Below are 24,170 nucleotides of genomic sequence, written 5' to 3' on the forward strand. Positions count from 1 at the left end.
AAAAGGACAGAGGACTGGCCCCTTCGAGCATCACACTCCAGCAGCCACCCACCAAGCCCCCCCTCACGGAAATAATGGGCCGGACATTGAGGGGGCCAGACTTCAGAAGAGACAAGGAAGAGGAGAATGAACTGTTCAAAAAGGCGACCCCGGGTGTTTGTCAGAATATCACCCCAAAGGGTATTTCGACAACTGAACAGCAACAGGTCATAGCATTACTTTAATGCAGGCAGAGTTTGTCTATCTTTTATAGCTATTTTTCCTTACAGTGATACTGTGAATATTAAAATTAAAATCTGTACCACATTCTATAGACCCAAATAATTATGACATCCAGAAGGAAATACTGAAATAAAACACCGATATACTAGCTGGCCGTCTTTAATAGTCTAACATATAAAAACTATTTACTAAGCTTGGGTGGTGAGGGGGGGGGGGGGTAGGGGCATATCAATTAGGCCCAAATATAGTACTAAACAGTATTACAAGTAAAATATTCTATTACAGTATTTAGTTTACCAACTGATAGCAGAAAATTTTGAAATACAGAATTTTGAAGAAAACGATCTTATTTTTACTTTATATTTTGTTTGTTTAACTTTTTGGTGGTGGAGGTGGCGGTACTCCACCAGATGGTGGAGGTGGAGGAACTGGGTTAAATGGAGGTGGTGGAGGTGGGGGGCCTCCTGGTGGTGGTGGTGGTCCACGCATGCCTGGAGGTGGACCCATGCCAGGGGGGCCTGGGGGAGGTCTTAAGGGACCATGAGGACCATGAGGACCATGTGGCCCATGATGTCCTGGTGGGCCAGGAGGAGGTGGCATCATTGGCCGCATGGGAGGCCTAATTGGAGGCGGTGGTGGCATACCAGGGGGTCCAGGCGGAGGTGGCATGCCTGGAGGAGGGGGTCCAGGAGGCATCATAGGTGGGCGTGGAGGCAATCCAGGTGGTGGAGGCATACCTGGAGGTCCTGGGGGACCTGGAGGTCCCGGTGGTCCACCAGGTCCTGATAGTGGCGGAGGAGCTGGAGGAACCATTTTGGCTTTTGGGTCAATTTTGAAAGCAAACTGCAAAAAGAATTGCTTTGTTTCTTTGTTCCATGTTGTCCAGGATTTATCTACTTCTCGACTAGGCACCTTGAAGGCTATTGTTTCATATGGTTCTGCAGCAAACAGAAGGTATTGCCATTTACGATCTGGGGGCTCTACCTTCTGTTCATAAGCCGACATGAAACGATGACGTGGTGCTACATTGTCTGCAATTTCTGGGTAATCAATCTGGAACAATAAGCTCTGCTGACCAGTCTCTGGGTCTCTCTGTTTGGTAACACGGTAGCCAGGTCGACCAATTTTAACAAACTTCTTCATCTCAACACGGGGTTTCTCTGGTGCAGGTTGTGCTGGAGATTCCTTGGCTTCTTTTGCAGCACGTCTAGCCAAATTTGTCTGATGCTTCTTGCCCTGAGTGTGGGCCAAGTAACTTCCCTCATTATTGTGAAGGGTGAGGCATAATTTACATTCATAAGACCCTAAATGATTTTTCATAAAATAAGGATCTTTGTTTAAGTCAATGGTTTCAAGGGCAAGCTGACGCAGCCGCTCTCGCCGGTCTCTGTTGCTCTCCGACCATGATGCCTGCCCACCACCTCCTGTTTTTCCTCCTGCTCGATGTTGGAAGTCCATCTTTTATGTTTCTTGTAACTGGAAATATAAATATGCAAATGAATACAAATATAATAGAACATGCATGAATGCACATGCAATATACAGATGGTACAATAAATGTATTTTATTCAACATACAAAAGGTCAATAATTTACTGTCCTCATTATGTGTACAGATGAAATTGACAAGCAAGATTTAGAAGCAAAATAGATCTTATGCAATTGTAAATTCACTCAACTAAGAGATTATCATTAATAAGGGGTAACCACAATACACAGGTTATCCTGCAGAATTTAAACAACAAGAGTGGCTTTCGCACAATGACACCCTGATACTGCCCGGTTGTTCTGTTTGAACCACCAGACAACACTCTGGCACCATTCGATTCCTCAGTCATCTCTCAGACCTGGAGAGGATTACACACACACATACACAACCTATACTGTTTCTGATATATGTAAATGATCTCCCAGAGGGTATAGAATCGTTTCTCTCAATGTTTGCTGATGATGCAAAAATTATGAGGAGGATTGAAACAGAGGATGATAGTAGGAGGCTACAAGATGACCTAGACAGACAGTGAATGGTCCAACAAATGACTGTTGAAGTTCAACCCGAGTAAATGCAAAGTAATGAAACTAGGCAGTGGAAACAGGAGGCCAGACACAGGATACAGAATAGGAGATGAAGTACTTAATGAAACGGACAGAGAGAAAGATCTAGGAGTTGATATCACACCAAACCTGTCTCCTGAAGCCCACATAAAAAGAATAACATCTGTGGCATATGCAAGGCTGGCTAACATCAGAACAGCGTTCAGGAACCTGTGTAAGGAATCATTCAGAATCTTGTACACCACATATGTAAGACCAATCCTGGAGTATGCAGCCCCAGCATGGAGCCCGCACCTTGTCAAGCACAAGACGAAGCTGGAAAAAGTCCAAAGGTATGCCACTAGACTAGTCCCAGAACTAAGAGGCATGAGTTACGAGGAAAGGCTGCAGGAAATGCACCTTATGACCATGGAGGACAGAAGGTAAGGCAAGATAATTATCAAAAGAAGGCACCAAACCGGGAAGGCTATGTAGCACCATCAAAGTGCGAAATAATCAGAGGGCGCTAAATATCACCAAGAATGCCAATACGAGAACAAAAACGCATAAGGCAAACGATATCAAAAGTATCCGATTCACCTAGAATTCTATCGAGGGACAAGTGACCGCGAGGGACGGTCGGAAAGCAAGACACACGCTCGTCCTGGAAGTCAGGACATTCAACAAGTATATGCACAACTGTAAGAGGGACAACGCAATTAAGTGACCGTGGGTTAAGCGGGTATGACCAACCCGCAGCCGTGCCAAAGCAGTTTCCCACCGCCGGTTACGGTGGTAGGAGGAAGGCCACGGGGACACACTACGTTTGAGAGTACGCAGCTTGTTACCAACCACAGAGGACCAACAACCCTGCCAACGGGCAAGAATGAAAGAATGAATAACAGAATAAAAGTCGGAATAAAGAATACTTTTACGGGAGATGGGACAAGAACGGATAGCTTCCTTAGCGGCAGCATCCGCACGCTCATTGAAAGAAACACCGATATGGCTGGGAACCCAGCAAAACTCTACTGATTTAAATTTACTAGAAATAAGAAACAGCCAAAGTTGAATCTCGACCACCGGATGGACAGGATCAAAGGACCCTAGAGCCATGAGGGCACTACGAGAATCAACTACAACCACAAAGGAGGAATGAGAATGAGAAAGCAAGAGACGAAGAGCATAGAGAATAGCATAAAGTTCTGCCGTAAAGACGCTAGCCTCTGAAGGGAGGCGACATATATAAGTACGGTCAGGAAAAACAACAGAGTAGCCCACACCGTCCGCAGACTTAGACCCATCAGTGAAGATGGAAATAGAGTGGGAGTGCGAAGAAAAGTGCTCAAGGAAGAGGCTTTTCAGAATAGTAGGAGGGGTAAAGGCTTTAGTAATACAAGTCAAGGACATACAAAACTTGGGAAGGGGGACTCTCCACGGAGGAAAGGAAGGAACAATACGAGGAGAAACATTAGAAATATGAACAGAAGGAGAATCCTGTAAGCGAGATAACTGGACAGAAAGTGGGCGACAATGAAGAGGAACAGGAACCACAGGAGGAGGAAAAGTCAATGCACGACAGAGGCGAGAGGATGTTGGAAGGACCGCGCAAGATAGCGAAGACAGTAGCGATCACGGCGGTCCTGAAGAGAGAGAAAGCCAGTGTCAACATACAAACTAAGGGCGGGAGTCGAACGAAAGGCACCAGAGCCGAGACGCAACCCAGTATGGTGCAAAGCATCAAGACGGCGAAGAGTAGAAGGAGAAGCAGAAGAGTATGCAGGGCAACCATAATTGAGTTTAGACAGGACGAGAGAGGAGTGCAAATAGAGGAGCTTGCGCCTATCCACTCCCCAAGAAGTATGGGACAAAACCTTAAGGAGGTTAAGGGCCTTAGAGCATTCAACTCAGAGGTAAGAGATATGGGCTGACCAAGACAAACGAGTGTCAAAGACTAACCCCAAAAGCTTCGCGGAATCCCTGTACACAATGGGATGACCATAAAGCGACAGAGGGACGAAGAACGACATGCTTCCGAGTAAAAGTCATAGCACAAGTCTTAGACGCAGAGAACTTGAAGCCATGATCGGTGGCCCAAGACGACACGGCATCAATCGCAAGTTGAAGCCGCTGTTGAAGGAGAGGGGAATATCACCCCAACAGCAAAGGGTAAGATCATCAACATAGAGAGCAGAGAAGACGCCAGAAGGAAGAGAGGAAAGAAGACCGTTGAGGGCAACTAGAAAAAGAGTAGTGCTCAGAACACTAACCTGGGGTACACCCTCATACGGCTGAAAAAGGGCAGAGAGAGCAGTACCAAGCCGCACACGAAAGGAACGACGAGAGTGGAAGCTCCGGAGGAAGAGAGGGAGGTTCCCACGAAGGCCAAAAGAATGAAATTGAGACAGAATATGATACCGCCAGGTAGTGTCGTAAGCCTTTTCCAGGTCAAAAAGGACGGCAACAACGGAGGTCTTCGCAGCAAAAGCAGTATGAATATAGACCTCCAAGTTCACCAGGACATCTGTTGTGCTGCGACACTTGCGAAAACCAAATTGAGAAGGGAAGAGGTGGCGATAGTGCTCGAAGAACCACATAAAACGAACGTTGACCATATGTTCAAAGAGCTTGCAGACACAACTCGTGAGAGCAATAGGGCGGAAGTCCTTGGGGGATGACCCGAGAGACCCTGGTTTCCGAACAGGGAGGACAACAGCATCGAGCCAGTCTTCAGGGACTGACGACGACTCCCAGACCTGATTGTACAGACCCAGTAAATACTGAGACGTGCACAGAAGGAGATGGCGAAGCATTTCATAATGAATGCCATCGGAGCCCGCTGCCGTAGAACCACAAAGGGCTAGGGCAGATTGAAGTTCAGAGAGAGAGAGAAGGGATCATTATAGGGAAGGTGAAGATAAGTACAGAAATGTAAAGGATGAGATTCAAGGAGAGGCCTACGAAGAAGGAAGGATTGGGGGAGACGAGAACCAGAACTAACAGAGGAGAAATGGGAACCCAGTTCGGTCGCAACCTGCAACGGGTCCGCCACAAGAGTATCATGAAGGCGAAGGACCGGTGAGACATCGGGAACGAACTTTCCCGCAATCTTGCGGATACGTTTCCAGACCAGTGGAAGAGGAGTTTTAGACGTAACGGTGGAGACATAAGACTCCCAGCAAGCACATTTAGCCGCACGGATGGTCCTACGGGCCACCGCACTCGCCTTCCGAAACAAAAGAAAAGACTCAACCGTTTGCTGGCGGCGATGTCTCTTCCAGGCTGCACGCTTACAGCGGACAGCCTGAGCACAGTCCATACTCCACCAGGGAACGCACTTCCTAGTTCCCCGAGAGGAAGAGCGAGGAATAGAGTGGAGGGCAGCGTCAAAGATAGTGTCATGAAAAAGAAGGAGGGCGTGAGGGAGAGGTAAAACGGAGAGGTCGGAAATAGTAGCACGGAGAGTAAAGAGGCGCCAGTCAGCCTCGGCAAACCGCCACCTAGGGAAGGAGAGAGGAGGACGAAAGGAGAAAAAAGTGACAAGGATAGGAAAATGGTCACTGCCATGGAGGTCATCAAGGACTCACCACCCAAAATCTAAGGAGGGATGACGAGCACAGAGAAAGATCGAGACAAGAAAGGGAGCGAGTCCGAGAGTCCAAATGAGTGGGCTCACCAGAATTAAGAAGGGACAGGGAAGAAGAGAGGATGAAAGGTTCAAGGAGGCGACCCCGGGTGTTTGTCAGCACATCACCCCAAAGGACATGACGACAACTGAAATCACCCAGCAGGAGCACAGGCTCTGGCAAGGAGTCTAGGAGGTGTTTAAGATCGGGAAGAGAAAGTGGGACAGTGGGGGGTAGATAAAGAGAACAAACCGTGTGCCATCTACGCACAAAGATACAGGCGGCAGAACAGTGGAGAGGCGAGGAAAAAAGTAAGGGGACAAAGGGAACATCGGAACAAATCAAGAGAGCAGAAGAATTATGGACCCCAGCGACAGCTGGGGGAGGGGAGAGAAAAGAATAGCCACGGAAGCTACCAGGACGAGAACCAAGCATCGGCTCCTGGAGACGGACACAAAGGGGCGAAAACTGTGAAATGAGAAGTTGGAGGTCAAGGAAATTGGCGTAAAATCCACGGATGTTCCATTGAAGAAAAGACATCAGCAAAGAGAGAGGAGAGCAACAGAGGGCAAAGAAGAAACAAAGGTGAAGAAGGAACACAGCACGCTAAAAAAGCACAGAGTCAGGATCAGGGTCAGCGAAGTCAGGGTTAGGGGGCATGGGTAAACCGAGTAAAGAAGGAGGGCAAGAAGCAGGAGGACGGATCAAAGGTGGAAGGGGTGGAGGGGGGGGGGGGGCAGAAAGAGGGGAGCGCACCTCAGCAAGGGCAGTAACCGAGATGGAACCAGGGGCTAAAGAAACCCCCACAGTAGGAACAGGGGGCACCACCACCGAAGCGGGAGGGGAAGGAATGATAGAATCAGAGAGAGGGGGTGAAGAAGAAAGCGAAGCTTTCTTACCGACAGGGAAGGAAGAAGGAGAGGAGCCAGGTTTCCGCTTCTGACTCAAAGATACAGGCGTCCCAGCAGCAACGTACTGGGCAACAGACTCCAGTGTCTCGATAGGAGAAGAAGATCGAGAGCGAGCAACACAACCATCAGGAGAGCGATTGACGTCGGCCCGCACAGTCAGGCGGCGTGGAGAGCCAGGAGACGGAGGAGAAGGACGGGAAGGAGGACTAGAAGGAGAGGAAATAGAAGACACAGGAGACGTGACAGACTGGGTAGAAAGAAGGGGAGCCCTAGACAGAGAACCGGGAGGGGGACCCTTCGGAACAGAACGGAGGGAAACAGGGGAGGTGGTGGTGGTGGGTGTGTCCGGGTCTAAGGCTCGGAAACGGTTGTGAGACTGAGGAAGGCGGGAAGGACGAGGAGAGGAAGAGCGCACCACGCGAGCATAGGAGACACCGGCGAAAGAGGTGAGACGATGAACTTGGCGCCGAGCCTCAGGAAAAGACAAACGGTCTCGGCGCTTCAAGCTGAGGACAGCCGCCTCAAGTTTGTAGCGAATACATGCACGGGAGAAAGCAGGGTGGGCCTCACCGCAATTGAGGCAGCGGGCCTGGGAAGAAGTGCACTCTAACTTAGTGACCCTCGCTTCCACATAGGCGACAGAGGGACAGAACTAGAGCATTTGAGGGTACCATGCCCAAACCTCCAGCACGTACCGCAGAGCCTCGGAGAGGGAATATATTCCTGAACGGAGCATCTGACACCAGCAAGAATGACAGAGGGCGGAAGGGACCTACCATCAAAGGTAACCTTCACAACCCTAAGGGGCAGACGGCGAAGACCATGAGGGGGACGAGTAAATGTATCCACCTGGAGTACAGAATGACCCTGAGCCTCGAGGATATGCTTGATATCCTTGTGGCAGTCCTTGAGATCCCTAACACCGGTCGCAACATGGTGCGGGAGGAGAACAGTGCCAACACTGGCATTCAATCGGGTGTTCTTCGAGACCTGAACAGGGGTCTCGCCAAGGCAGGATAAGGCGGCCAAGCGGGTGGCTGCATCTTGAGAAGGAGCAGCAACGACACGGGTACCAAGACGAGTGGGGTTGAAGGTGATAGAGGCATCCACAGAATCGACAAGATGCCTATGAAGGGAAAAATCATCAGGAAGAGTTGAATCCAAAGGTAGGAGGTCAAAGTATTTAGTCCACGTATCAGGACCAAACAAAGCATGGAACGAAGTAGGATGGGAAGGGAGCATATGAGAGCGGCCATTGCGGGGACGGTGATGAGAACCCTGAGAGAGACGGGTCGAAAGGTGCAGTAGTCACAAAGGATGGAGCCGTGCAAGAGGACGAGACAGTCACCACAGCAGGCTTGGGGATCGACCCAACCACAGAGGAGGGAGGGGAGCAGGGAGGAAGAGTCCGGTCTGGGCCGAAACCGGGTCCCGTAGTGGGGGCTACAGATCTTGGTCTTCCAGGGCGGTCCGACTCAGGGGCCTGGTCGCCCACCCCATGAGCCTGGGTAATAGAAGGCAAGTCGTTATCCATACAGCAAACCAAACAAAAGAGATGGGACCTGGAACCAAGGGATACCACCTACCAGGGTAGCCAGGGAGGCAGAGCGCGGGCCAGTGCAGGAAGGGTGTGTCGTCCCCAGCGGTGCTCCCCCTTTTCAACAGGGGAGTCCTACTACTTCGTTCATTCTCCCACACTGGTGCCAAGACCCCAGTCCCCCTATCGCCCCAGCCTGGACACCCAACCATCCACTCAGGGCGGCCTCTCACAGGCGGCCCCTCCAGCGGGTGGTCCGATGGCTCACAAGGTCCCTACATGGTGCCCTTCATCACGTACACCACCCAAAGAGGGGGCACAGGCAACCCACACCGGTCCCAGGGAGGTGTACGTGAGCCCCTCACCACGGCAAGGAGGCACCACGGAGGGGTGGAGGACAGAAGAATAAGAGGAGACATGATCACAACCTACAAAATCCTCAGGGGAATCGACCAGGTAAACAAGGATAAACTATTCAACACTGGTGGTATGCGAACAAGGGGACACAGGTGGAAACTGAGTACCCACATGAGCCACAGGGACATTAGAAGGAACTTTTTCAGTGTCAGAGTAGTTAACAGATGGAATGCATTAGGCAGTGGTGTGGTGGAGGCTGACTCCATACAGTTTCAAATATAGATATGATAGAGCCCAGTAGGCTCAGGAACCTGTACACCAGTTGATTGACAGTTGAGAGGCGGGACCAAAGAGCCAAAGCTCAACCCACGCAAGCACAAATAGGCGAGTACAAATAGGTGGGTGAGTACACACACACACACACACACATCAGTAGTTTCAAAGAGTGCTGGGAAGACGGAACACCACGAGCGTAGCTCTCATCCTGTAACCCGGCCTCGGGCCGGGCTTGGGGAGTAGAAGAACTCCCAGAACCCCATCAACCAGGTATCAACCAGGTAACTACACTTAGGTAATTACACACACTCACAAACTCGAGCCAAATCAAAAAGCCCACCAAACTGCATTGACGGATCTCTGAACAGAAAAGAGCAGTCTACTGCCTACTTGGGTCTCCTCAGACGATGAAATGTATAATGACCCATGCACACAAAATCCTCATATGGCATACCTGGGTACTGTTGGTGTAAAAGCAATTTGTTGTAATCCACAAGTTAGTAGGAATTATTAGCTAGAGGATCATTACTACAACACTTAACAAATGATGATTGGAAGTACATGTAAGTAGACAGACTACGGATCACATATCTAAGAAAGGTCAATGGATTAAGACCGATGCTGTTTAGCCAAATTACTAATTCCTGGAAAGAGGAATTATTCTTCGTCAGGCTTCTAGGATCAAGGTTACCGCTCTAGGGATAAGGTTAATCGGATTATACCTTCCTTGAGAGGCGGGGTGAAATGTTTGAGGCCATGGCTGACTGGAGTCAGTCTGATTGTGGGAGTTGAACTAGCAAGTCCTTTGGATCCCCGTTTGCGGCAGCAGCGAAGTGTAGCAGACAGCTATGCGAGAACCTGATGTGATCTTAGTGACGAAGTTAAGTCTGCAGTATGTGAGTATTGAATGAAAGACTAACCGGGTGTGGAGCGTTGTAGTAATCATTCCGTATTAGGGACTTGGGCGGAAGTTACGAGTGTGGGTGGTGATCGCGGAGGTCAAGTGGTCTATGGGTATTGGAAGTGTATTGACCTAATAGAGTATGTTAATTAATATAGTATTATTTGTCAGAGTCTATTCTTTGTAATTAAATGACAAAACCTGACGGCCTTTAAATACCTTCCATATGTTCATTCATTGTGTTCCAGTACAAACCTAGTGGTACGCCTCAAGGGTCTGGTGTGTGTAGGAGTATAGGTGGTAGTAACAGTTGCTGAGGCAAGGTGTTATGTGTTGTGTATTCGCTGTGTTCGGAATGAACCGGGGTTCAGCGTCACGACAAATTGCAGACTGCAAACTATCAAACGGTCGCAGCTCCACTGGTATAATTATGATAGCACAATGTTCTGCAGAGCAGGCTTAATCACCTCTAACTATGCTGCTTTAGATTCAGCTACGCTGAACAAAAAGTTCCAAGTAGCACAAGCTATGGCGAGCCTGTAATGGATTTACTTGGCACAGGAGCGGGGCTGTAATTCACTATTTCCGCTGCAGCAGTTGTTTTAGATTCACCTACTCTGAGCAATATTTGAATGCAGAACAGGCTATAGTGAGTCCGTATATTTATGCTGGAAACTGTGGCTTATGTATATATCTTGTATATCTTTCCTTGGAGGAAAGATACACATCAATAGCTTTCCCTCACCAGGGTAGCAGTTGTGAAAAATTCAGATGGTTCATTTATATAATAGTAGAATTCTATTTTACTCAATTCAATAAATGAAATGTCCGTCTAAATGAAGTTTTCATGACTTCTGGGGTTCATTTATTAAATCAATTAACTTTTATATAATGGTAGTTTCTATCACCTCCGCATTCTATTTTACTGAATCCACGTAAGTGAAATGTTTGTATAACTAACTTCCATAACCTCGAGAGAGTATTTCTTCACTGAAGGGTTACGTTGAGTATCAACATTAGGAGTAAAACACTGAGGGGGGTCAGGTTGCTTATTCCAATACAAATCCAACTATGGATAAATAACAAAAACACTGGAAGACCTTGGTGGGTAGCTAAAAGAAGCTCCTTATTGTTCAGGGGCATGGTCCCTGAAGAGCATACGTCTGAAGGTAACTGCAGGCCTATTGGCCCATAAGAGGCAGTTCCTATTTATATACACCCAATCTCATTCATATATACAGGTATGTCTAACCTACGCTCGAAACAATCAAGGGATCTGTTACGAACTTTACCTCCTGTGGAGGTCAGTTTCAAGTATAAAATGTTGGTGGACACAGTGGAGAATGTTTGATAGGAAAATATCTATAGCCGATATCAGAGAGACCGCGAGTTACCAGTAATACTCCGCCCAGCAAAATAGTGCCTTCTCAGCTGGAGATTGTTAGAATAATGTGAACTGGAATAGCCTATGTGAGGGAAAAATGGACTATCAAAAAGCATGCATAGGGAATATGGTAAATGAAGTCAATAAAGGGTTTGATTGCAAATGTAAAGAATAGAGAATTAAGAGGCGATGACGCAAGAGAGGTGGACGCCATCTTGACTTGAGGGGAGGTGGATCGCTGATGACCAGATCCTGCTATCTGAGTGTGTTTCTCCGGCCGTATAGTCAGATAAGCCCTCAGTACTTGTTGTCAGGGTTGCAAGATAGGGCAGAGTTGTTATGCAGACTTTTGGAGATGTTTCATAAGAGTCCAGGTTTCCTAGAGGTGTAAAAGTGTGTGTCACTGGGGTTGATAGGTGTGGTGGCTGTGTGCAAGGTTCCAGGTTTGGGATTGTGAGCCACAGGGTAGCCAGAGCCCACTAGGGGTTATATTAACTGATCTTCTGTTTTAAGGAATAAAATTTCATGTATGTAATAGCGGGTGTCATATATATAAACTTGTATCTTTATACTAGGCTGTTTCTCCTTACCACTTGATTTCCCCTAGGCTCAAGTAAAATTATCTATTCCCCTAGATAACATTTAAAGGTCCACCACCACCAAATTCTTGACTGGCCTCTGTCACACAAACTGACAACCCATGACGGGATCCTACTTCTATTATGTTAATAACACTTTCGCGCTCTCCGCGAAGGTCACTCAGCCAACCGTAAGTGCGCAGAGCGTTTTGCCGCGTAAGCGTAAAAACAAAAATGTGTATACTCTTTTTACTCTCTTGACCTTAGTTCTCGAGCTACGTATTTCATTTTGGTACCAACGTGTTCGCAATAAAATTCTCTAAAAGAACATCAGTAAAAAAAGTCACGAAACGTATAGGGATACCAGCACCAAATAAATAACTACGAAGATGACTCGCCGTGAGCGCCCAACAGCAACAAAATGTTTTTACTCTTGGGATTGTTATCACCTCCACACTTGTTCTACAGCGTTAATTTTGGTATCAATGGACTCGCAATGAAATTCCCAACACGGTGATATGAATATAAGCGTAGAATAATGATGCAGCCCGCCCGCAAGAGTGTGGGAAGTGGTGAAATTGTTACCCGGTATCGGTGACGGGACGTCGCACGGCGCTTTGAAAGTTTATACTTATTTCACTCTCATGACATTAATTTTCTATGTACGTCATTCATTTTTGTGTCAATGTGTTCACAATAGAATGTTCTATGAGCCCATAGGTAAAAAAGATCAACAAAGCGTAAGATAGAATAGCGCCAAATATAAAACAACGCTGGAACATATCAGTGAGCGTCAAATACACACGAAATGTTTTTACTTTTGTTATGTTTGTCAAGTTTATACTTGTTGCACACAGTTATTTTTGGTTGTACATTGATCGGAATAAAATTCCCTAAACATTAGCATTACCAGTATAAACGGCTAAAGTCACCCACCTGCAACCCATTTGGGACATAGTACCATTTGATCGAAGTGGTCCACACCTTTCATGAACTTATTGTACAATGCAGCCTAGTGGTGAGAAAGAGAGCCTCATGGCGCGCAGTTTGAAACAAACCCAAAGTAAATCGGATAAAAATTGAATTTTATACAAATATTTTAAAAGAGGACATAACTTTATGTAAACTATGCGTTAGCATTAGACGAAACAGGACTCACCGGTGAGTCCGGTTAGCGCGAAAGTGTTAAGCAATAATTGGTTCCACAAAACTACAACCCAGTTACCAAATCAGTTTTTACCCAGGACTTTCCTAAAACTAAACTTATCCAACTTATACACATTGTTTCGTGTTCTGTCTTCTTCTTGTATAAGATTTGCTACCTGGAACAAAAAGTCCCAAGTAGCACGGGCTATGGTGAGCCCATAGTGGACTTGTTCTGTCTTGTGTTGATACTTTTAATACCTTATTAATATCCCATTTGTTATGTCCATTCATCCATATGTACACCACTATTATGTCAACCCAAATCTAACTTTTCTAGAGAATGTAATTTAACCCTTAAACCGCGCATGGCGTATACATACACCCGGAGTAACATGTCCTACCGTGCGCATGGCGTATATATACGACACAGGGTGCCAGCATGATTCAAATGGCCCGCGGCTACACGGGGTTCACATCCGCTTCCTCAGGGCTCTTGTAAACAAACACCATGTTTAAAAAATATCGTGGGCAACATTCTCTGGTGTCAGAGCCACAGTACTGTGTGAGCAACCAAGGCTGGTGCACAGAGCATGAGCTAACAGCATTGTTGTTCAGCTTGTGACCACAGCATCGCCTAAAAATGTCAAAATAAATATGTATGCGCTATTATTTAGCGATGTCAGTATTACAGAAGACACCTGGCATAAAAATGACCAGAATTGTGATAATAGCAGGATTGCTGTGATAATTAGCGCTGTGTGGGAGGAGTAATACTGAGGGAGGGAGGAAGAGAGCATCATTTACTGACTGTGTGGCCACCTGTTATTGTCTGCATTCACCATACCAGCTCAGTGGTTCTCTATGGTGAACACAAATGTAGATACTTTTATACAATGCGTGTATTAGTGTAATAACAGCAAAAGGGTTATGTCGTGAAGAGCCATTTGAGTGAAGGTGGCGTCGTCGTCTGCATGACTTGTCTAGCTGTGAAGAGGGTGGCCACTATGTTCTTTGGGACAGTTACGGTGAATACAACATGTAGACACTTATATATAATGTGTGTATATAGTGTAATACCACCACAAACATTGTTGGGGGAGAAATTTTGGTGCCTGAACTAACTACATCAGCTTAGTTGTACAGTTGTGGTAAACAAAACATGTAAATACTTATATATAACATCTGTACATAGTGTAATAACACCAAACAATACTGTTGGGGGGGGGGGGGGGGGGAGGAATTTTAGTGCGCCCGACCTTGAATCAGTGAGGGAGGCAGCTGCCAGCTGACTGAATAGCAACGTCTCTTTAGTGCCTGAACTAACTATATCAGCTTGGTTGTACAGTTGTACTTGCCTAGTTGTGCTTGCAGGGGTTGAGCTTTGGCTCTTTGGTCCCGCCTCTCAACCGTCAATCAACTGGTGTACAGGTTCCCGAGCCTACTGGGCTTTACCTACATTTGAAACTGTGTATGGAGTCAGCCTCCACCACATCACTGCCTAACGCATTCCATCTGTTAACTACTCTGAAAAAGTTCTGTGGTGAACAAAACATGTAGATACCTATATATAACATCTGTATATATTGAATAAAAGCAAAAACAGTATGGTGGGAGGAGGAATATTGGCAAGTGAGGTGTTGAGGGAGGGAGTGGCAGCGAGTGGCTGGCTGCTGTGTGGTGGCCGCCACTCATTGCTTTTTGATGCCTAACACCCACTTAGTGGTTCGTTATGATGAACAAAACGTGTAGATACATATATATATATAACCTGTGTATATAGTGTAATAACAGCAAAACTATGTATGTTTTATGAACATAATTGAATCACGAATATGCACACCATACTTTCGAGTACAGCGATGATTCACCCCTTTTATTATATAAATCTATCACACTACACACTATTGAATAATATTACTGCAAAAAAATAAGAAAAAGCAATTAAAAAATAAGAAAAAGCAATTAGAGACATTGAAATAATTAGGTAATAATATCTTTGTGGCAACTCCCACCTGACAGCTTGGGTGACGCTGACTGCCGATGACAATTGCTCTGTCAATGCCCACGTTTTGCCAGACTTCCTCGGCCTATTGCGGCCAAAATGTGTAGCCTACGATTTTTTTCCCCTGTGCTCATTGAACACAAATTAACATTTTTATCAGACTAAAAATTTGGTTAGAATTTTTTTTCTTGCACAGAGGGGTGTAAATCTCCTCAGGACCCCTTAGCAGCATAAGGGTTAAGGGGGTGTTTCTTCTGGAAAATTAACACTTTCGCCCGGGCATGACGCAGCATTGCGTCATCCACTTTAAATAATCGCCAAAAATCAGGTTTTTATCCGATTTTGTGGGGACTGGTTTTAAAATGCGTGCCGATGTCTTCCCATTTTCTTTGTTGCACCTCGTGGCCTGCAGGCGGCTCGGCACACGCCGTCGGCTCATTGTTTTCGCTCCACTGTCGTGACCGGTGTCGCCTCCCCTTGCATCTCAAACGTGTGAACATTTCGGCTGTTTTCCGTGGCTATATTTCTTACTGCGGCTTTAGAAACTATCTACACTTACTCCACGATGGATAGTGATCATGATCAGGCCCTTCCAGAAAGAAAATTGCGAAAGAAAGGCGTGAAAAGGGCGGGAATTGGGAGTGTAGCTAGAAGGCGTCCGAGTGCTCACTCGCGGCTAACGCGTGGCCCGTCTTCAACTCGTCGCCGGTTGGAGCGTGACCAGTTTTTTTTTTATTTTATATGCTAATGTTCCTCTAGAGAATTCTATTGCGAACCCACTGAGACCAAAATGAAAGACCTAGGACAAAAATTGAGGTGACCAGAGCGAAAATAGTGAAAACATTTTATCGCGTTTGCGCTCTCCTGGGTAACTCGTTCGCACTTTCTCTGTTTGCTGCGGGTAATTAGCCGGGCTTTTGGAGTTTATATGCATTTAGTGCCGTAGAGAATTCTATTGCGAACACAATGATACCAAATTTAATCTCGTAGGACGAGAATTAAGGTGACAAAGTTGAAGAGAGTTTACACTTTTCAGAATTTACGCGCACTCCCGTGAAACCCTGGGACCCAAATCGCACAGTTGAGGGGTGGCGCACAGGATACGCCAAAGTGTTAAGTTGTTCAATGTCAACCAATATTTTTTGACTAGTTGTATATGAAAAGGGCTGCAATTGTTCCAAGTTTCAGTACTGTAGCCTAAATAGTAAGGGAGATTTTTTTTTTTTTTTTCAAACGAATTTTACACATTTTCAAGTGTATATTTACAACCACACCTTTCAGATATAATCATTCTATGACACTTTTCTGACAAATTAGCATATAATAAAGGATCTATAGAAGGGGATTTTCCAAAACGTCTTTAGTTTTCCTAATACAAATAGTCAAAGTTCTCCCTAAAAATTATGCAAAATATATCATATTTATTGCTATTTATAAAATCAATAAATGAACTCTGGAAAAAACGCTTCCAACAGATTTTAGAGACAAACTTTACATATAAGGTGTAAGTCATGTAAATTGAATAAAAAATAAAAGATATTTGAATTTTTATGTTACTTGAAAATAAATAAGTAAAAAATAAAGTCTAAGGTGTTGCCATCTGTGACTTGAGGTTGACAACCAAGTTCCTCCAAAATTGGCACCCTTACAGATAGGCTTACGTGCAGTCAGGTGTATAAGTTTCATGCATCGCCCTATAAACAAAAGAGAGAAAATTAATATAAAAAAAATATTGCCCTTTTTTTTAACTAAATTTATTTTAATAAAACTAATTATATTTTGTTTTTAATTAATTAATATATGCTATTGTGATAGCTGAGAGTCAGACATGATTTCAGTTGACACTTTTGTTTGATAAACATTTTTGATCATTTTGGAAAATTTGACAATTCAATATTTTTTTCCTCCCTTCCTATTTATGCTACAATGCTGAGACTTGGACCAGATGAAACCTTTTCATATACAACTTGTTAAAATAGTTTGATTGAAATCAAACGAGTTTTCATTTATTGCATATTTTGGGCAAATTTGGAAATAATGCCCCCTTAAGCTTTGTTAATCTTTCTTCATGTGACAGGTTTATAATTTGGGGGATGAACTTGTCCTACACTGGACATGTTCTAGTGAATTTATATCCATTGTATAACATGGCTACAAAAACTAAACTGCATAATCTAAATGGGGCCTAACAAGAGCAAGATATAACTAGAATAACACCAGGCATTTTATTCCTAACACTTTGATAAATAAATCCCAGTGTCTTATTTACCTTATTATTAACATTTATGCACTGATTTTTTTTGGTTTTAAATTCTTATTAAATAATATCCAGGACTTTCTGACTGTCCTGTGCAAGACAGCTTGGTAGAATATTTAGCACCTAGTGCCTTTTGATGTTATTTACTTGCACACATTCCTAATACTTGCTGTGATGGGTGACCAAGCCAAAGTCATCTCACTGTTAACATTATCGCGCACCGGGCAGGCGCGCGGTCAACTTAGGGGTCATGCACTGAGCATGCGGGTAAGCGCGCGGTGACACCTAAATGTGTATACTCGTTTCAGCTTTCTCGCCTTAATTCTCGTGCTACGTCGCTCGTTTTGGTATCATTGTGTTCGCAATTAAATTCCCTACAGATGTGTATGAATATAATGTACAAAAGCCTGGAGTGCCTCCCCACAGAAAAGCCTAAAGTTACCCGTGAACGAGCACCAATCTGAACACTGCAACCTAATGTGTATACTCGTTCAATTTGATAACATCAAATTTCATGTTACGTCTTTCATTTTGGTGTCAAATTGTTCACAATAAAAAGGCGCGTATTTTAAAACTAGTCCCATAATAATAGAGCAATAACTGGAATTTTAACAAATATTTTAAATCTGGACGCTCATCACCACAAAATTATTTATATCTTTCCAGTGTTCTGACAAATTTTTGTGTTACATCTTTCATTTTGGTATCAAATTGTTCGCGACGTAAAGGCGCATATTTTAAAACTAGTCCCAAGATAATAGGACAATAAATAAAATTTTAATAAATATTTTAATATTTTGACCAAAAGCCTATTTATAATCTTTCAAGTGTTCGGACATCAAGTTCCATGTTACATCTTTCATTTTGGTATCAAATTGTGTGCAATCTAAAGGGGCTTATTTTGATACTATCCCAAGGTCGATTGGATAAAAAATGAATTTTATACAAATATTTTTTGTAGTGGACGCAAGTCCGGTCCAAAGTTACCGATAGCGTTCAAGTACAGTACACTAGTTGATTGCATTAAGTGAAGTTGACAATGGCACTGGAAAGACAGGAAAGTCCATCCAGATGGTGAAGCAGCCTTCGGTCAAAGAAGGTAGTATTGTCACTGGAGGTGTCACTCCTGGGTATAGAATCTAAAGGGACAAGGACAAATTGGCCCAGAGAGCTCTAGGGAAGATGGAAATTTGGAGTTTAACCTTCAGCTCCAGCATTAACACTTTCGCACCCCGCGGCCACCACCCGTCACTCATTTTTCTCCCGATTCTGAGCGAGTGACTATAGCTTGTGTCATGAATTAAAATACAGGGGTACCTCAGTTTAAGAGTTTAATTCGTTCCTGGAGTTGGCTCGTATTCCGAAGCTAATTTCCCCATAAGAAATAATGGGAAATGAATTAATCTGTTCCTGACTACCCCAAAAACCCCACATCAAACTAAATTTTTATACCTAATTCATCTAAATAAGCCTACAAAACTATGTTCAAGTTATTACTTACCCTTGCTAAGGACTGCTGTTGGTGTATGGAAGATGTGAGGAGGAGGGAGGAGGAGAGGTGTTACTGTTTGGAAGGGGGAGTCTCCTTCCATTATCACATCAGGCAGTGAGGACTTCACTGGTATGCACACTCTGGCACATTTTGCCTGCATACCACAAGGACTTGTTTGTTTTACCAAGAATCTGTCTAAAGACACTTGTTTTTCCCTACATTTTAACACTTGTCTGTATTAAGACATCACATTGTCATTTAAAAGGTCAATGCAACGGCCTGCTACAGCTTTATCTGGGTGAGTTTTTTCAACAAAACTCTGCAGTTCCCATACTTCACACATTTTCTTAATCAAGAAGGGACATCCTCTACTGCCTCTACTCTCAGCTATTTTCTTAGGTCGAACCTTACCAATGGCTTTCTTGAGACCCATGGCGAGATATATAATGACAACTTTTATGCTCAAATGGCCAAAAAAAAACGACAAAAAACTGTAAATCCTTGTGAAGAATTCAGGTGGGATAGTCACTGGGCGCTAGACACTGGCAAACTGAGGCGCGATCGCCGTGCCACCATGCGCTAGTTAGCCTGTACATGTATCAACAAACTCGTGTTCCGAGGTAACCCTCGCCTTCCGAGACATATTTTCCAAGGAAATCCTGCTCGTATTCCGAAAAACTCGCATACAGGGACACTCGTGTTCCGAGGTACCACTGTATTTGTAAAAAATTCAATGTTTATCCGATCAACTTCTGGGTGGTTTCAAAATAAGCGCCATTAGATTGTGCACAATTTTATATCAAAATGAAAGACATGAAAATTAATGTCAGAACACTAGAAAGATATTAATAATTTTGTGGTGATGAGCGTCAAAAAGTGTCCAAAAGTTAAAATATGTTAAAATTCCATTTATTGTTTTATTATTATGGGACTAGTTTTAAAATACGTGTCTATTTTGCCAACAATTTGATATCAAAATGAAACAACATGAAACAAGTAACACGATAATTGATGTTATCAAACTGAACGAGTATATACGTTACTCTGCAGGTGTGCCAATTGGTGCTCGTTCACGGGTAACTTGGCCGACTTTAGGCTTTTGCTGTGGGGAGTCACACCAGGCTTTTAGACCTTATATGCATATACCCCAGTAGAGAATTCTATTGCGAACACAACAATACCAAAACGAACGACGTAGCATGGGAAATAAGGCGTGAAAACTGAAACGAGTATACACATTTTACTGATTTTGCACGCTTGCAGGTAACTTTGTTGTCTATTAAAGAATTCTGATAAAGAAAGAGATCTAGGAGTGGTTCTAGATAGAAAACTATCACCTGAGGACCACATAACGAACATTGTGCGAGGAGCCTATGCCACGCTTTCTAACTTCAGAACTACTTTTAAATATATGGATGGCGAAATACTAAAGAAATTGTTCACGACTTTTTTAGGCCAAAGCTAGAATATGCAGCGGTTGTGTGGTGCCCATATCTCAAGAAGCACATCAACAAACTGGAAAAGGTGCAGACATGTTACTAAGTGGCTCCCAGAACTGAAGGGCAAGAGCTACGAGGAGAGGTTAGAGGCATTAAATATGCCAAAACTAGAAGACAGACGGAAGAGATGATATGATCACCACATACAAAATATTAACAAGAATTGATAAAATTAATAGGGAAGATTTCCAAAGACCTGGAACTTCAAGAACAAGAGGTCATAGATTTAAACTAACTAGACACAGATGCCGAAGAAATATAAGAAAATTCACTTTCGCAAACAGAGCGGTAGACGGTTGGAACAAGTTAGGCGAGGTGGTGGTGGAGGTGAAGACCGTCAGTAGTTTCAAAGCGTTATATGACAGAGTGCTGGGTAGACAGGACACCATAAGCATAGATCTCATCCTGTGTGTCTGTCTGTGTGTAGGGGGGGGGGGGAGGGGTAGTAGTTAGTAACAGTTGATTGACAATTGAGAGGCGAGCCGAAAGAGCAGAGCTCGACCCCCAAAAGCACAACTAGGTGACTACAGTATTTGACTCCATGTAAAATCATGCAGGGACAGGTGCCTACCCTCCTCTTGGAAGGTAGGCTCCTTCCTTTTATTGATGACTCACTTCAAGCCACAGTACTTTATGCAGATTGCAAACCGTTGCTATGCTCCTTTCCTCCTCCTGTCCCTATACTGTATATATACATCATCAGCTGCAGTTCCTGATTGCCATCTTTCATGTCAGTGTACACCCCTCACACTCTGGAATCAGAAGGAATATGATGGATGTAGTGGCATGCTTGTCCTATGCTTCAGGCCCACATTGAGATTATTTTTTTGTAACGCCAATAAACCAGATACTCCAGATACTCCATCTGGCTTCTGTGGTGTTGTGGTTAATGGAACACCTATCCCATCAGCATCAAACTAATGTCAGATGCTGCTCAGATTGATGAAGAAAAGGACCTTTGAGTCAGAATCCATCATTATCTGAAAGTGGCACAACATTAAATGGGAGCAGCAGTAAAAAAAAAAAACAGTGATGAATGCAATGAAATGCCATTTTCTGGCAGAGCCTCAGATGATCCCTGAAGCTATCCGAACTGCTGTGTGCTATATTGGTTTCGGGTCATCAGTCCCAGGAGTTCTTATGTCTACCATGAACCACGAGTCAGGCCTGGTCCCCTCAGAGGCACAGGGAGCAATGGCCTATAAGCACTATACATTTAAAATATGTCTTAATTGCCACGAACCAGGGAAGGACCCAGAAAGGTAGGCGAGACTTATCGGGCTACTTGCAGCCCGACATGAGTCACAGCCTGGTTGACCAGGTATTTTTTGGAGTTGCTTGTGAAGTTCACTTGAACACCGAGAGATCGGCCAGTTATGCCCCTTATGTGTAGTAGAAGCGTAAAGTTTACTGGAGCATGAATAGTGGAAGCTCAACATTGTAAACCGAATTACATGCCCTGAAAGAGGCCATAAATTATACAAATGAGAATAATTTACATGATGTCATCATTCATACTGACTAAATCTTCACTCCAGGCATTATTACCCAGCCAGCACAGAGATAATATACAACTCATCACAGAAATCCCAAATATAGAAAAACAACACAATCTAGGGCTGTCAATCACCCTAAATTGGATACCAAATCACATTGGCATAGATGGTAATGAAAAGACAGACTCACTAGCAACAACTGCCCCTTCTCTACCCATTGTATAGGTTAAAAATATATACAAGTTTTTCCACAGATTAAGGACCAAAGCAAGAAAATACTCCCAACTATCACAAGTTGCCACAGAGCCAAAGTAGCATTAGGAAGATCCACTGTAATGTGGTATGAACAAACCACTGGGTATTACTTTTTCAAGCCTGGCAAAAAGCTAGGCACGCATATTGGAGTAGCCATACACAGGCTTTGTTACAAGTGCAGCTGGGAGATAATAAACTCAACAGTTAGTGTCATATCTGTGGAACAGATGCTGAGGTGCCACAATTGCATTACTTACTGAAATGTGAAGCAACTGAAGCCCTGCACATCAAACTCAACATTCATCCAACGACAGCAGCGGCATTAGATGCAAATTCCACAACGACTACAATGACTAGAAAAGCTGTCGAATTGGATACACTTGTTAACATTCTGCATCTACATCTGCCACCAAGATAATGTTATTAAAACAAGACAAAGAAGTGGGCTAAAACAAAAGTGAAAAAGAAACAGGAAAAGGAGGAAACCCCACTTACATTTAAAACTTCAATCCAAATATCACAGTAACAAGGTAATCGCAAATAACCGAACTCAATTATGGGCTCACTATAGCCTGTGCTACATGGACATTTCGTTCCGAGTAGTTAAATCAAACAATAACAAACCTCGTTTCCTACAGTCCCGCTCCTGTGCCAGGTAAGTCCACTACGGGGTAATCATAGCCCGCGCTACTTTGGAACTTTTTGTTCCAAGTAGCTGAATCCAAAAACAACAACAAACAACCTCATTTCCATCACAATCTACTTTATAATGGTCCAGGACAAGACAGATTGAAACATCTCGTCTTCTGGCGTGTGGTTTAGTCTTCATTAACACGTTAATAATCTTGTTTGACTATCTGTTCAGTTGAGACAATTGAGCGAGTGCCAGTAGACTCCATAAGGTGCCAAAAGTCGAGCCACTCTTTATACAAACCTGTAACCTAATCTAACACAAATTTGTGTTATCTGTATTGTGTGAAAGATGCACGATTTCATAGTTTCAACTTGGGGAACATTTTTGGATATTATTACAGGGGGGTGAAAGCTGCATCTGGGAACAGGCCAGTAATTACCGAAGACGGCGCCAGGCGAGGAAGATTATGTCGCCCACGTCTGGGTTCAGGTGATACCAGAACTTGAAGTAAACCAGATTTGTCTTCCTACTAGAGGTGATTGATTGATGAAGACTAAGTCACCCAAAAGGTGGCAAGGGAATGAATAGCCAGTAAGTGGGGCGGAATGAATAGCCAGTAAGTGGGGCCCTTTGGAGCCATTACCAGTATCAAGAGCTGATACTGGAGATCTGTGGAGGTGCGACTGCACCCTACAGAGAGGTCGTCACCTCTTGGGTGCTAGAGGTGATGGACGTACTACTTTGGTGTCACCTTCACTCGAGACACCTCACCCTGCCCTATAAGCCAGCCCTTATGGGGGTCGGGGCGGGGGGATAACACAGTGATCAATGCGTAATGAAACAAACTGATGCCGGCTGAGAAGCTCCCCGACTACATCACATGCTTGTTAGGGAGGTAAGGTAACAGCAGCATAGCTCTCAGTGTGGAAGGCGGTGTTCATACAAGACAATTACTGGATATGGAAGAACTTACTGGAGTTAATGAGAGGTTAGTGGTACTACTGCTGGTGGAGTCTTGTGAATGTTGGTATGACGAGGAGCGCTCTGACTAAGCTGTCCCGTGTCTTGGCCGTCCGTGGCGTCAGTGGTGGCGAGTACCTCCGTGGCGTGGTGAGTGTCTCCGTAGCGTGGTGGTGGTGAGTGTCTCCGTAGCGTGGTGGTGGTGAGTGTCTCCGTAGCGTGGTGGTGGTGAGTGTCTCCGTAGCGTGGTGGTGGTGAGTGTCTCCGTAGCGTGGTGGTGGTGAGTGTCTCCGTAGCGTGGTGGTGGTGAGTGTCTCCGTAGCGTGGTGGTGGTGAGTGTCTCCGTAGCGTGGTGGTGGTGAGTGTCTCCGTAGCGTGGTGGTGGTGAGTGTCTCCGTAGCGTGGTGGTGGTGAGTGTCTCCGTAGCGTGGTGGTGGTGAGTGTCTCCGTAGCGTGGTGGTGGTGAGTGTCTCCGTAGCGTGGTGGTGGTGAGTGTCTCCGTAGCGTGGTGGTGGTGAGTGCCTCCGTCAAGTTACGCCAACACTCACCCTCGCGGCGCGCCTCCGCCTCTATCAACGTTTTCACTTCATTTCATACTTAATGC

At 44.7% G+C, this 24,170-nt stretch overlaps 1 protein-coding gene across 4 annotated transcripts; it reads right to left on the bottom strand.

The window, feature by feature from the left end:
- Positions 1–365: 365 nt before the first annotated feature.
- On the bottom strand, positions 366–24,154 carry Sf3a2 (splicing factor 3a subunit 2). 4 transcript variants are annotated; one of them, XM_045741472.2, is made up of 3 exons: positions 23,580–24,132; positions 16,623–16,667; positions 366–1,698 (listed from the first exon to the last, which is right to left on the bottom strand). In XM_045741472.2, the coding sequence occupies exon 3, from the start codon at positions 1,678–1,680 to the stop codon at positions 595–597; it is 1,086 nt and encodes a 361-aa protein (XP_045597428.1). In that variant the 5' UTR covers positions 1,681–1,698; positions 16,623–16,667; positions 23,580–24,132; the 3' UTR covers positions 366–594. The 4 variants fall into 4 exon arrangements, with proteins under 4 accessions (XP_045597428.1, XP_045597426.1, XP_045597429.1 ...); XM_045741470.2 differs by having other exon boundaries at positions 16,635–16,667; positions 23,580–24,112; XM_045741473.2 differs by lacking the exon at positions 16,623–16,667 and adding an exon at positions 20,837–20,973 and having other exon boundaries at positions 23,580–24,112.
- Positions 24,155–24,170: the final 16 nt, after the last annotated feature.

Source organism: Procambarus clarkii, chromosome 19, assembly GCF_040958095.1.
Source record: "Procambarus clarkii isolate CNS0578487 chromosome 19, FALCON_Pclarkii_2.0, whole genome shotgun sequence".
In the NCBI taxonomy this organism is placed as follows: Eukaryota; Metazoa; Arthropoda; class Malacostraca; order Decapoda; family Cambaridae; genus Procambarus; species Procambarus clarkii.